General features: G+C 36.4%; 1 protein-coding gene and 1 pseudogene across 6 annotated transcripts in view; both read left to right on the forward strand.

Annotated features, from left to right (window-relative positions):
* The window catches only part of Fgf13 (fibroblast growth factor 13), a 522252-nt gene extending 511228 nt beyond the window's left edge, over nt 1-11024 (forward strand). For 5 of the 6 annotated variants that reach the window (XM_077793712.1, XM_077793713.1, XM_077793714.1 and 2 more), the window contains 2 exons: nt 7843-8041; nt 9615-11020. In XM_077793712.1, coding sequence (XP_077649838.1) covers nt 7843-8041; nt 9615-9751 — 336 coding nt within the window. In that variant the 3' untranslated portion in view covers nt 9752-11020. Of the gene's footprint in view, nt 1-7842; nt 8042-9614 lie in introns of all 6 variants that reach the window. The other variant, XM_077793717.1, reaches the window with a different exon arrangement.
* On the forward strand, nt 2123-2252 carry LOC113185211 (U4 spliceosomal RNA; annotated as a pseudogene).
* Nucleotides 11025-12867: the final 1843 nt, after the last annotated feature.

Here is a 12867-nt window from a genome sequence, read left to right on the forward strand (position 1 = left end):
CTTCAATTCATTAATCTTTTGTGTTTTTTAGTCTCTTTCATTTATTTCTGCTCTAATCTTTATTATTTCTTTCTTTCTGTTAATTTGGGGTTTGGTTTGTTTTAGTTTCTGGAACATATTTCATGTAAAATCATGTATTTCTTCTGCCACCTAATTGGATTGCCTAAACAATCTGTATTCTTCCAGAAAGTATGGATAGACTAACTTGCCTTGTGCCAATCACACAGCTTAAAGATATGTGGGCCATCCCTTTTTGTTACAAATATCAGCAAGCTACTTCCATTTAATACTGCACTTGCTGACCAGGCTTGGAGCTAAATGAGGCCTTTGGATATTTTATATATATAAAATTTATTTATTTTTATGTGGTGCTGAGGATCAAACCCAGGGCCTTGCACGTGCTAGATGGGTGCTCTACCACTGAGCCACAACCCCAGCTTCTGGATCATATATTTTATGTCATGACAAAAATAATCCTTTTAGCTCTGTAAAGCATTATGATTTTTGTTTATTCTGTTTTCTAGCTTATTTCAGTGTGTTTATGAAAAGAAATTGCTTTTAAAAATTTGACAGACTGGATAATCTAACACATGGCCCTGTTTTTCAGAAATATATAAAAATCCCAAACTATCCATTACAAAGGTCTAAATGACCTCTGGGGCTAAAATATCATGCTATCTGGGCTCTAATTCTGTTTTCAACAGACCATGGGTTGTGACAGGCACTTCAATAGTTTATTTATTTTTGTTCATAAAGAACTAAGAGAATAAAGCAATACTGTTTTGGCATATTTTATGGGCTCAACTTAAAGTAAATTAAAATGTCTATGAAATATCTTGGAATATAAAAAACACTACTAAGAAATTCCATTGTAACAATGAGGAAAAATTGCCCCATATGCATATTGTTAATTATAATTTGCACTTACTCTCAAATGCCTGCCTATGTGTACCTTTTAAGTCATTTTGCAGCAGGATATTTCATGAAGCCCATTTTAAACACCTCATTTCTTTAGTGTTGTGGCTTGAAGCACTGCAGCCATTTCAGCCTACTGCAGACAGAAATGAAAAATGAAACGAGACAAAACTGTTTTCTGGGAAGCAAGCTTGGAGGAGAACACTAAACACCAAGTGTAATTAATGTGCAGCTCTAATTTTTGGCAGAATTTATATTCTTCCATGTTAATAAAATGTATACAGGCTTTTTTTTTTTTTTGTAAATTGATTCCATAGTAAAAAGAGTATTGCAAACAAAAGAGATTTTATTTATTTTGTCCTGATTTTCTGGGCATGTATTATAAGAAGTGATCCTACATTTCATGTTTATGGAGCTTTATAATTTTCAGAGTTTCTTTCACTATATCATTTCATTGGATCCTTTTACAAAAACCCAATAAGGTGAGCAGGACTGGTAGACTTTTTTTTTTTTTTAACATTTTACAAAAAGCAGATGAGTAAAATTTACTTTAAATATTTGCATATCCAAAAACCAAGAGTATACATTTGTGCCTATGTCTTGATTATGAGGGAGTGTCTTTATTCTTGTTTGCTGCTTAAGCATTAGAAAACAATGCTTTATTATTCTCTTTTCTTCTTCTCTTCCTACCTCCCTCCCTCCATTCTTTTCCTTTAAAACAAAAATATTGAATGTATCTCTAGGCCACTTTCCTCCTTTTATTACCTATTCTTTCTGCCCTGGCAGGCAAGCTCTGTCCTTTAAAATAGCTTTCTCTATTCATTTGGAAAATGTAATGCCATATTTTACCTTTTTTTTTGGATTTATACTATTAGCTATGCTTCATAGTATGCACTGCCCTCAAGTATCTCATAATCTGTGAATAAACCATGCACTTTTATCATGAATTAACAATTTTGCTTAGCTACAGTGTACTGGGTAAGTACTGATTCTCTCTTCCCTAACCTATCCCTTCCCATTCCTTGAACTCAATGATAATGAAGTTCATTCACATCAAATACACCCTGGGAGAGAACATGAAAGCCCTGAATATAATAATTAGTCCTGGATTTTGAGATCACTGATGGAGGACAAGCCTATACAGAGAATATAGGTAGCTACATTGTCACCCCATGGGTCTGATCTATGTTTTAAATTTCCATTTATTAGCTTTGCGCAGTGGCAGTATCGTAGCCAATGAGGTTTATCCGAGGCGCGATTATTGCTAATTAAATTTCCATTTATTTATTTTTTACAGAGTTGAAAATCTGATTTTAATCTGCCTATGATTTTCATTAGCCTGGGGAATAATTGACACACATAAGTCAAACCTGCTTAAATAACCTGCTCACTTTAAATATAGAAAATTAATCATCATCAGAACATGGATCAGAATTAGAAGAGTGACCCTTGCTATTGGCAGTAATTCTTAAATTAATTGGACGATAAGGCCATTGGAAGAGAGAAGGGGAAGGGAGGGAAGTGGAAGCATTGAAGGGAAATGTAGAATAATTAAAATGAAGAACCTGCTGGAAACAGGAAATCATGTATTTCTAGGTTCATTATCAGAGTTTGTTAATGCTCACTCATACATCTATAAAATATTTTGGTTTCCATTTTCTGTGGTGCCTGCCTTAAAAATGTTACATGTGCATTAAATAAAGTGTTTTGAAAAGCATTCATCTGTACCAGGATGTGTGCACTTAGCATAGCATACACATATGTGAAAAGTGATTAATGTGTAATACTGTTATCACAGGCTTTCCCCTACTGTCTAGGAGCTTAGTGTTGCCATTTTGTGTATGGACCACTTCAATAGACTCTTGCTCTCTCTAGATCCAAGAGAATCAGGGCAGCTCATTTAAAAAAATATTTCTTCTGGGGAAAAATATGTTAAAAGGAAACATTTACAGTCTACACAGCCATTCTCAAAGCTTCCCATCCTGCTGAGAAACAGATTTAAATGAAATGCTGGTACCTAGTAGTGGTGTCATAGCTGAAAATACAAGACCAGGGGAAAAAAGGATGAAAATCTATTGTTAAGGCCTATGTTTACAAAATTACTAACTTTAATCAGGAAGGTATTTAGCCTGGGTGAGTATCCTTTAATATTGGAGATGTATTTAAGGACTGAGATAATATAAATTATATACAGATATATTCTGACTCTCGTGTTTTGGGTTATAGTTGCTGAGGGTGTAGCTACACACCCTCTGGCTGAGTGACATGGCCCTTGCTTGGCTCCCTTCAGGGAAGCCACCTTCACAGCCCATGCTTTTGACTTTCTCCAGTTGCAGCAGGCCAAAGATAACTGTGCTCCCCACATCTTACTCTCAGTGCCTGGGACAACCCAGGGCCCTATTGCTTTTTCTGACTATAATAGAGAATAGCCCTTTATACTCAGGTGAATATGTTCCTGACACACCATTGACTGTTGGGGTTATTTGCACCCAGGCCACATTACTGATTGTGCTAATGCCTTCTTCATTTAACTCTCATAGTCTGTGTGGAGGTCTGATCTGCCATAGAAGAGCAGCTGACATTAACATCTGTGGCTGTAAAAATTCTCAATATGTTCTATTGATGTGTTCTATTGACATAGCAGGGTTGCAAATTGTTCCCCTTTAATAGTGTGAGCAAATTGGCAAAATAGCAGTGTTATATTTTACTCCTGGGTCCACGTGTTCCCTAACTGTAGATCCTCATTCCTTACTCAAAATATGATCATTATAAGTAGCTGGTATAGATTCCACAGATAAAAGTTTCAATATTCACTAAAAAAGCAAACCTTGAAGTTTAAGGGAAATAGAATAGAGACAATTATATAGAGGAAAGATATTAGAGACAAATCAATTATTCCATGAACTAAGAAGATGTTATTTCTCCCATACAGATATGCAAAGGCAGTAAATAACTTTTAAGAGAAAATTGTGTAGAAAAAGTTATAAAGCACCTTTCCTTTTTGCCCATGCCAAGTAATTTCTTAGTGATTATGCATGGAATATGGGACATTTTATTTACCTCACTTATTCATTCTAATAGGACATATTTATCTAGTGCCTATTAATTCTAGAACACAGTGATTACTTTCTTCATTCAGTCCTTCATATGTGACCACTAGGGTTCTTTCTTTCAGGGTGCTAGTGAGCATCTCCAAATCAATCAAAGTAGGTTGGTTCCTAGCATATGTCTATTTAGTCTCCCCTGAATAGGACCTTTCTGGCTTGTGTCAAATTGAATTTTTATTGTTTATAGGGATCACTGCTAAGATATAAAGAGGTACAGTTGCACCCTGTCTCCTTTGGGGGACCTTTCTGTGTTGGGTGGGATGCTCACATTTTCCACATTTGATAAAATCAAACCTCTTCTGCCTACTCATTCCCACACTGGATGAAATGACAAGTGTCACACATAGAGAACAGAACACTCCTTTGGTTGCTTCAACATTCTTTTTTTGGCCTCATTTTTTTCTCTCTCTCTCTTTCTCTCTCTACTGAGCTTTTGAGTCCAAATTTAGTGAGGATGACTAAGAAATTTCCAGGATGTGACAGAGCATTCAGTTCATTGAGTCCTTCCTTGCCATTTTCCAATAGTTGTAACAATTGCCAAGTTTTCCTCCTAATATTGTAGGTGTCATGTTATTCTTAACAGATATTAAATCACACATGTGGGATCTGCCTGTGCAATGACAGCCTGCTTCTACAGACAGCTGATTTTATTCTATGACATTAAGGAAATCCCTGCAGACATTTTACTGGTTGACACATCGGAGTCCTGGAATTTCTAATATTTAAATATGACTCTCTGAAATTCAAATTCTATCAATAGTAATTGAGTGGTCTAATAATCAACTGGTCTGCCATGAGCTAGACAGTAGGATCTGTCATTTTTGAGGGGAGAAGATAGATTTGGAAATAAGATGAGTTCCCCGTCATCTGTAGCTAATCATGCACATGTTTAAATCTCAGAGCCATGCTAGTCATATAGATAGAGTTTATGGGAGCCCAGGTACAGATGTAATCAGCTCAGATTGGGACAGATTATATATGATTCCAAATTACTCGTATTTGAGCAAGGCCTTGAATGATGAGAGGAAACCAGTAGAGAGAAAAGAGGAATGACCTTCCAAATAAAGGAAATGAATAGCATCTGGAGAAACACATATGGTTCTCTGGTGGAAGATGCTGGAAGGCATGGTGGTGACTGAATAGTGGAGGATTTTAAATGCCACACCAAGTTGTTTGTCATTTGTACTATAGGCGTGGTGAAATCATCAAAATTTCCTGAGGAAGGGAACTTTGCTTTAGGAAGACAAATCTGCCAGCAGAGGAAAGGCCAGTTAGGAGATTCTTACAACAGTCCAATAAAGAGATTACAAAGGCATAAACTAGAGCAGTGGCAATGAGGAAGTGAAAGTCATGGATCATGGATTGGAGAGTGTATAAATGAATGTAAAGCTTTTAGTGTAAGCAACTACCAACATAGATGATTCCAATTACTAAGAGAGGAAATTTAGGGAAAGTGTAGGGAGAGTAAGTGTGACACAGTACTTGAAGTATCATTCCTTTTCTTCTGCATTGAATTCCTACCCATCCTTCAAGGCTCAAATGAAATGACACCTTCTCTGTGAAGTTCTCCCCAGTCCCCCAGTCAGAATTAAGTCTGACTTCCTCTGTTCTCATACAATACCTATTTGATGCTTCCCTTTTGTTCTTAGGGCAGCATATCTTGTGTGTAAGTCATTTGGGTACGTGCCTGACTCCTGCAAATTCATAATAAGCCATCTGGCAGGACATATTATTTACCTATGAATTTTTAGCACCACCTAAACACATGGATTATTAGAAAATGTGCATGAAATCAATGAATTAATGCTGCTATTACACAAGATGTTAAAATATAGTTCTTTTTGAGGATCTAGCTTAGAACACAATTATAATCTCATCTCATCATTCTGTGGTCAGCTATACATGGTTCATGAGGCTAAATGGTACCTCCCACCTTGATGATATGTTTTTCCAGCAATTTTATTTTTAAATGCTTTCTGACTCTTTATGAAAGCACAGTCCACACTGTCCAAGGATGGCAACTTTTTTAGAAATTATTTAATTCCCAACGAATTTCAGCAGTGTTCTATGCAGTTGGCCCCACCACTAGACAAAATGAGACTTCTAGTCAGATTTCTTTGTAGACATACCTTGGCTTTCCTTATGTCAAGAAATCCTACAAAGAGTTTTCACAGCCTGTATATAGAACTCTTCAGTTCCTACCATGTGACAGCTGCCTTAGAAGTACCTTTCTTCTTGAGTAGGTTGAATTTGTGTAACTCCTCTGAGGATCTGTCAAGTACGTACCTAGGCTGCAATGTCCCACCCCTTCAGGATACTGAAATTCATGCAGTCTGGAGGCCCAGTGGGGGAGAATAAGACTGATAACTGAATGAAATAGGGTTTGTGAATTCCAAGGAAAAAAAGAGGAAAGAAAATTGCTTTGGTGCTTAACTTTTAGAGAAAAGCTGAGGAATATGCCCCTCTTTGCTGAAGTGACTTAAGTGTACTTCAGACGTAGTTGCTCAACTAGTGTACAATTGCTTAAAATGATATGGGGCTAGGGCTGGGGCTGTGGCTCAGTGGTAAAGCACTTGCCTAGTAAGTGTGAGGCACTGGGTTCGATTCTCAGCACCACATAGAAATAAGTGAATAAAATAAAGGTCCATCAACAACTAAAAAATATTTTTAAAAAATGATACCTAATATGAAAATGAAAAAAGAAGGACTATAGAGGCAATGTTTAGAAAAAAGATAGAGGCTTACAATCCAATGTTTAAAAAATTGGGGGTATTATCAACAGTTATTCCTGATATCATATAAAATATTAGCAAAAATCTGATAGCACTCCATTGGTATGTGTATCACAGGTAGCTCAGTTGGCATTTTCCTCATTATCTTCCATTCTCAGTGAACACTTTGCTACTCTCTGAATTACTTACAGATTAAAATCTGCTTTTCAATTATTCAACTTAGAAATGGTCATTTGTAATGGCTATTTATTGTGTGCATGCATGTGTACATGGGTACACATATACTAAAAAAGAGGCTATTTTTTTCTACCCGATAAGTTCTTGTGGCTTTGTATGGCCCAGTCCAAAGAAAACATGGCCAAGTACGTGACAGAAAATCACATTCCAGGGTTCAGAGTCTCCTGGGTTGCTCTCTCATGTCTGCTTGTAGAATTACTGTAAATTCCTTGCTTCTATATTGATTTGCTTGTAAATGTACTATAAGGCAAGAATGGGGTGGGGGGAGGATTTTTTTCTTTTTAAAGTCAAGGTCCAATAATCTAAAAAATCAATTTAGTTTGTCTTGAAGTAAAAGGTAGCCTTTTTTGTAGCATCCTTTTAGAAATATAGGCAGTCAGCATTGTAACACAGGTTTCTGCCTCAGGCAACTGACAATCATAGTGTATAATAACTTGATAATCCATGAAAATTAAGTACAAATACTGACTGTTTATTTTCTCATATTTATTCTTGAATGGAGCAAAGCTCCATAGTATAGCTTTATATTGGTTGTTTCAAAATTTGGCTCTTTTATTTGTCCAATATATTATACTTACGTGGCTACTTCTCATTTCCCCATTACCTATTACAGAGAGAACTAATCATTGATCAGTAGCACTTTCACTTAGGTCTTTTCCTAAAACATCATGTGAAATGTTATATATAGTCTATTGGTTTCCAATGATAATAGTTTATGCTACTAAAATAGAGCAGCAGTCATACAAGCTTTAACAAAGTATGTCCTAAACCCCTGAAAGGTGATTCAAGTTATTCTACATGAAATTCATAGCTACAAATATTGAGATTTTGGTTATTTACTTTTGTTGCAGGAACATTTCACACCTGAGTGCAAATTCAAAGAATCGGTGTTTGAAAATTATTATGTGACCTATTCGTCGATGATATACCGTCAGCAGCAGTCAGGCCGAGGGTGGTATCTGGGTCTGAACAAAGAAGGAGAGATCATGAAAGGCAACCATGTGAAGAAGAACAAGCCTGCAGCTCATTTTCTGCCCAAACCACTAAAAGGTAAAGTTGATACTGTAGGAACTATGGGTTATAGTACCAAAAATATTAATTTAACTCGATTATTATACTTTTGAAAGTTTGATAAAAACTTTGAGAAATTTATTTATGTTAAGGCATTTATACATAGATACTATAAAATGTAACTCTAATATACATAGAGTTACATTTTATAGTACTCAAAACATTAGGACAATAATGAAAAAGTCACAGAAATATTAAGGCAATGTTAGTTAGTCTCCTGATTTTTTCCATTGTACATCTACATCAGTAACTTCTAGTAGAAGTAGCTAAATTGCTAACTCAGGAAAGTTAAGAGTCCCAAATTATACCAAAAGGGTAACTATAAAGAAACATAGATGTTAAAAATGTGCACATACTTAACACTTATCAGATATCTCCTGAGGGCCCTTTCTAAGACCCAACAATATGGTCCCAAGAATTTTCACTCATAAATTTGTTTTCCAGTCATTACTAGCAGATTAATAGCAAATTGGAAAGGCAAAAGTTAGGAAATGGCTATGGAACACAGGGATACTAGAAGTAGTGAGATATGTTAAACAAGGCACAGAAAATGCAGATCAAAGAGAAGATTTCAAAGAAGTTTTCCAGACTGGGATTAGAATAAGAATTTAAAGTAGGGGCACAATGATGCCACCCCCATTGAAATCGGCATATCATTATGTTTTACAACACATTTTCTGGAGCCAGACTTCCTGGGTACAAGTCCTGGCTTTACTTTTACTAACTAATGGTCTTAAAAAGGCTATTTATCAGTGTGTACCTCAAGTTCATCTGTAAAGTATGAGTAAGAGTATTTATGCCATAGGAATCTTATCTAGATTAAATGAGATAATTCATGTGAAGAATTCAGAACAACATCTAGCATGTTATGTTTTACAAGTATAAGCTAGTACTGCTATTTACAATCCAACAGTAGCAATTGCTACATTTACTGCACCAAGAAATATGGTAATAGACTCTTGGAGAATTTCATTCTAAGTATGATAGAAATCGGTATTTTAAGATGTTTTAAACTTTAATATTTGGCTTGCACAGTATGCTGTAGATCATATTTAAACTTCTAAGAGCTTTATTAAATGCATTTTTCATCAGTCCTCTCATATATAAACATAAGTGATAGAAGTTAGGCATTAAAATTCTTGACACACTACTGCATCAAGACCAGATTTTGCTTCATCTGATCGCATCCACTCTGTAATGAGGACTTGAAACCAGCATTTTTCATGTTTGGCAGGAAGAACAATTGGCCAATGTGGAGTGATATGCCCAGTTTTTTTGTTTGTTTGTTTTGTTTTGTTTTCCCTTTTTTTTTTAGTTATTTCTGTATTGACAAATGAAACTGTATATATTTTTCATGGACAAGATATTTTGAAATATATCCATTGTGGAATGACTACATTTAGCTAATTAGCATATCTGTTGCCTTGCATAGCATGCATATTCTTTTTGTGGTGAGAACACTTAACATCCATTCTCTTAGCAATTTTCAAAGCTACAATACATTGATGTGCTCATTTGAAGGCCTTTTACACGATCTTTATGTGCATTTCAGTGGCCATGTACAAGGAGCCATCGCTGCACGATCTCACGGAGTTCTCTCGATCTGGAAGTGGGACCCCAACCAAGAGCAGAAGTGTCTCCGGAGTGCTGAACGGAGGCAAATCCATGAGCCACAATGAATCAACGTAGCCAGTGAGGGCAAAACAAGGGCTCTGTAACAGAACCTTACCTCCAGGTGCTGTTGAATTCTTCTAGCAGTCCTTCACCCAAAAGTTCAAATTTGTCAGTGACGTTTACCAAACAAACAGGCAGAATTCACTATTCTATCTGCCATTAGACCTTCTAATCATCCATACTAAAGCCCCGAAATTTAGATAAAGCTTGTGCAAAAGAATGCCAAGCATTATCAATGAACTAAACCTGGGAGAAGGACTGCCAAATTTTCTCACAATCTTACGTATATGTTGGGGATGACAACCAAAAATATTTCACAGCACTAACGCTGATCAAAATTTGCTCTCCAACCAAGAAAATTTTAAAGACCACAATTGTTCTTCAAAAACAAAACAAAACAAAATTAACTGCTTAAATGTTTTGTAGGGGCAAACAAAATTATGTGAACAGTGTTGTTTTCTTGGCTTAATGTTTTCTATCTATGCTTCATTCAACTGTACTCTTTACTTTCATATAGTGCAACTTTATGGTTTCTGAATTCAATGGTTCTAATTGACTCTCTGTGTCACCTAATCCAAATCAACCAAATTCAGGGTTGAATCTGAATTGGCATCTCAGGCTCAAGGTAACAGTGTTCTTGTGATTTTACCAATTATTTTATTTAGATTTGTAGTATTCTGGTCAAGTTCTTGTGCTGTACTTTGTGAGTAGAAATTAAGTTATATTGTCAACCCTGGTCAGTAAAGATAACTTTAAAAAAAGAATATCCTTAAGTGTAGATTTCTCTTAATTCCATTTGTGTATCATGTTAAACTATTGTTGTGGCTTCTTGTGTAAGACAGGAACTGTGGAAATGTGATGTTGTCTTTTGTGTTGTTAACATAAGAAAAGTCTTCTCTGTATATGTACAAGTCCTCCTGTCATTGTATTTGGCACGTGAATATTGTGTACAAGGAAATGTTAAGACTGGTTACCCCTAAACAACATATATTATACCTGCTACTGGAAAAGTGTTTAAGACTTAGCTAGGTTTCCATTTAGATCTTCATATCTGTTGCATGGAAGAAAGTTGGAATCTTGGCATAGAGTTGCATGATATGTAAGATTTTGTGCATTAATAATTGTTAAAATCTGTGTTCCAAAAGTGAACATAGCATGTACAGGCAGTTTTCTGTCCTGTGCACAAAAAGTAAAAAAAAAAAAAAAAAGTTGTTTAATATTTGTTGTTGTATACCCAAATACGCACCGAATAAACTCTTTATATTCATTCAAAGAAGATTATCCTTCAACATATATTTATTGAGTATCCATTAGGTGTCATTAACTATATTAGAAACGGGAGTTAAACACTGAATTATGTAGATAAAGTCAATGTCCTCAGATAATCTACAGTCTAGACATTCATATTAACAGGTTCAATCTTTCAAGTACATTTATTGGACTTACTTAGAGTTCAGATTGGTACAAGGAAATCTCATTCCCATTCAGCAATCAAATTACACAAAAGAGATCTGTGCTCTAGTAGTCTTTCTACCATTTACAGTGTCATATCCCCTGTCTGTTTCTCATTTCTCACCTCTGTAGAGGAAATACACAGGACTAAATATCTGAAGTTCTTCTCATCTCTGAGAGCTGAAGGAAAACATTGTTTGGTGTTGATCTCTTTCACCTCATTCCCACAAGCTGCCATTGCCTGACCATGAATTCTTTGGGAATTATGGATATATGAAGGTGTTTCAGTCTGCTTTTTCACTGCTATGACTAAAGGACCTGACCAAAACAATTATAGAGGGGGAAAAGTTATTTGGAGGCTCACAGTTTCAGAAGTCCCAGTTCATAGATGACAGGCTCCATTCCTTGGGGCTCAAGGTAAGGCAGGACATCATGGTGGGAGAGTGGGGCAGAGGGAAGCAGCTCACACCATAGTGATCAAGAAGCAGAGAGAGAGACTCCACCCTCCAGATACAAAATATATACCCAAAGCCATGCTCCAATTCCCCCCTCCTCCAGCCACACCCTACCACTTCAGTTACCACTCAGTTAATCCCTCCCTATCAGGGGATTAAATCAATGATTGGGATAAGGCTTTCACAACCCAGTCCTTTCTCCTCTGAACCTTCTTACACATTGTCTCACATGTGAGCTTTTGGAAGACACCTCACATCCAAACCATGACAGAAGGGAAGAATAGTAGACCAGATAAAACATAATTGTGTTCAGGGCATACACAAAATAGTAACTGTGGCCCAAGCAGCATTGTTTTGCAAGGCCAGGGGGCTGCCCATTCCCAAGATGTACATTCAGCACAAACTCCCAACCCAATCCAGCCCAGCCTAGCCCAGTGACCTGGAGATTCCATTTTAAGTCATCCTGTCTTAGCTCTAAAGCACACCTGTATGTAGTGAGGCTGCCTATATTGGACTCAGAAACCTTTGCCACATGATAGAAACACCAGTAGCCTCTCACTTGTTCCCCATTCCCCCTTTAAGTCTTAATAATTTTCAACCAATAAAACAGCACACCATCAAGAACTTTAAGGTTTCTTTATTGACTATTATGAGGTTGCTGGTTTTGCTCTTTCATTGCTCAGGAAAACTGTAGGCATACTGGTAGTTAACAAGTTAGCACTTTGGTGTCTCAGGGAAACCTGACATAAATAGGAAAGAATGAAAATACTGAAGAATACTTTGTTCCTAGTATTCTTTTTAAGCTGCCTCAAGTTGTTTTTAAAAGAAGGAGGTACTTAAACAAATCAATAAATAGTTCTCAAAGAAACTTATCTGTAAGTGATGACACCACTTTCACACACCTCCCTTGGTCACATACATGCACACATCATGGCAGAAAATATTAGTCCTACCATATCCTTGATGAAAGACAAAAGATTCTGTAGTCAAATAGTTTTGGAAAACACTACAATATCACCTGGAAGATTTATAAGACTCAGATTGCTGGACTGACCTCCAGAGCTTCTGATTGAGTAGATCTGACGTGGGCCCAAGACTTAGCATTTGTAACAAGTTCCCAGGTGATGCTGAGACTGTTGATCCTGAGGAACCACACTTTGACAACCATTGGCATACACTCTTCCCTTCCTCAGATTTAAAGTGTACATTAAAACTGGGCATGGT

This window comes from Urocitellus parryii, chromosome X, assembly GCF_045843805.1.
Source record: "Urocitellus parryii isolate mUroPar1 chromosome X, mUroPar1.hap1, whole genome shotgun sequence".
In the NCBI taxonomy this organism is placed as follows: Eukaryota; Metazoa; Chordata; class Mammalia; order Rodentia; family Sciuridae; genus Urocitellus; species Urocitellus parryii.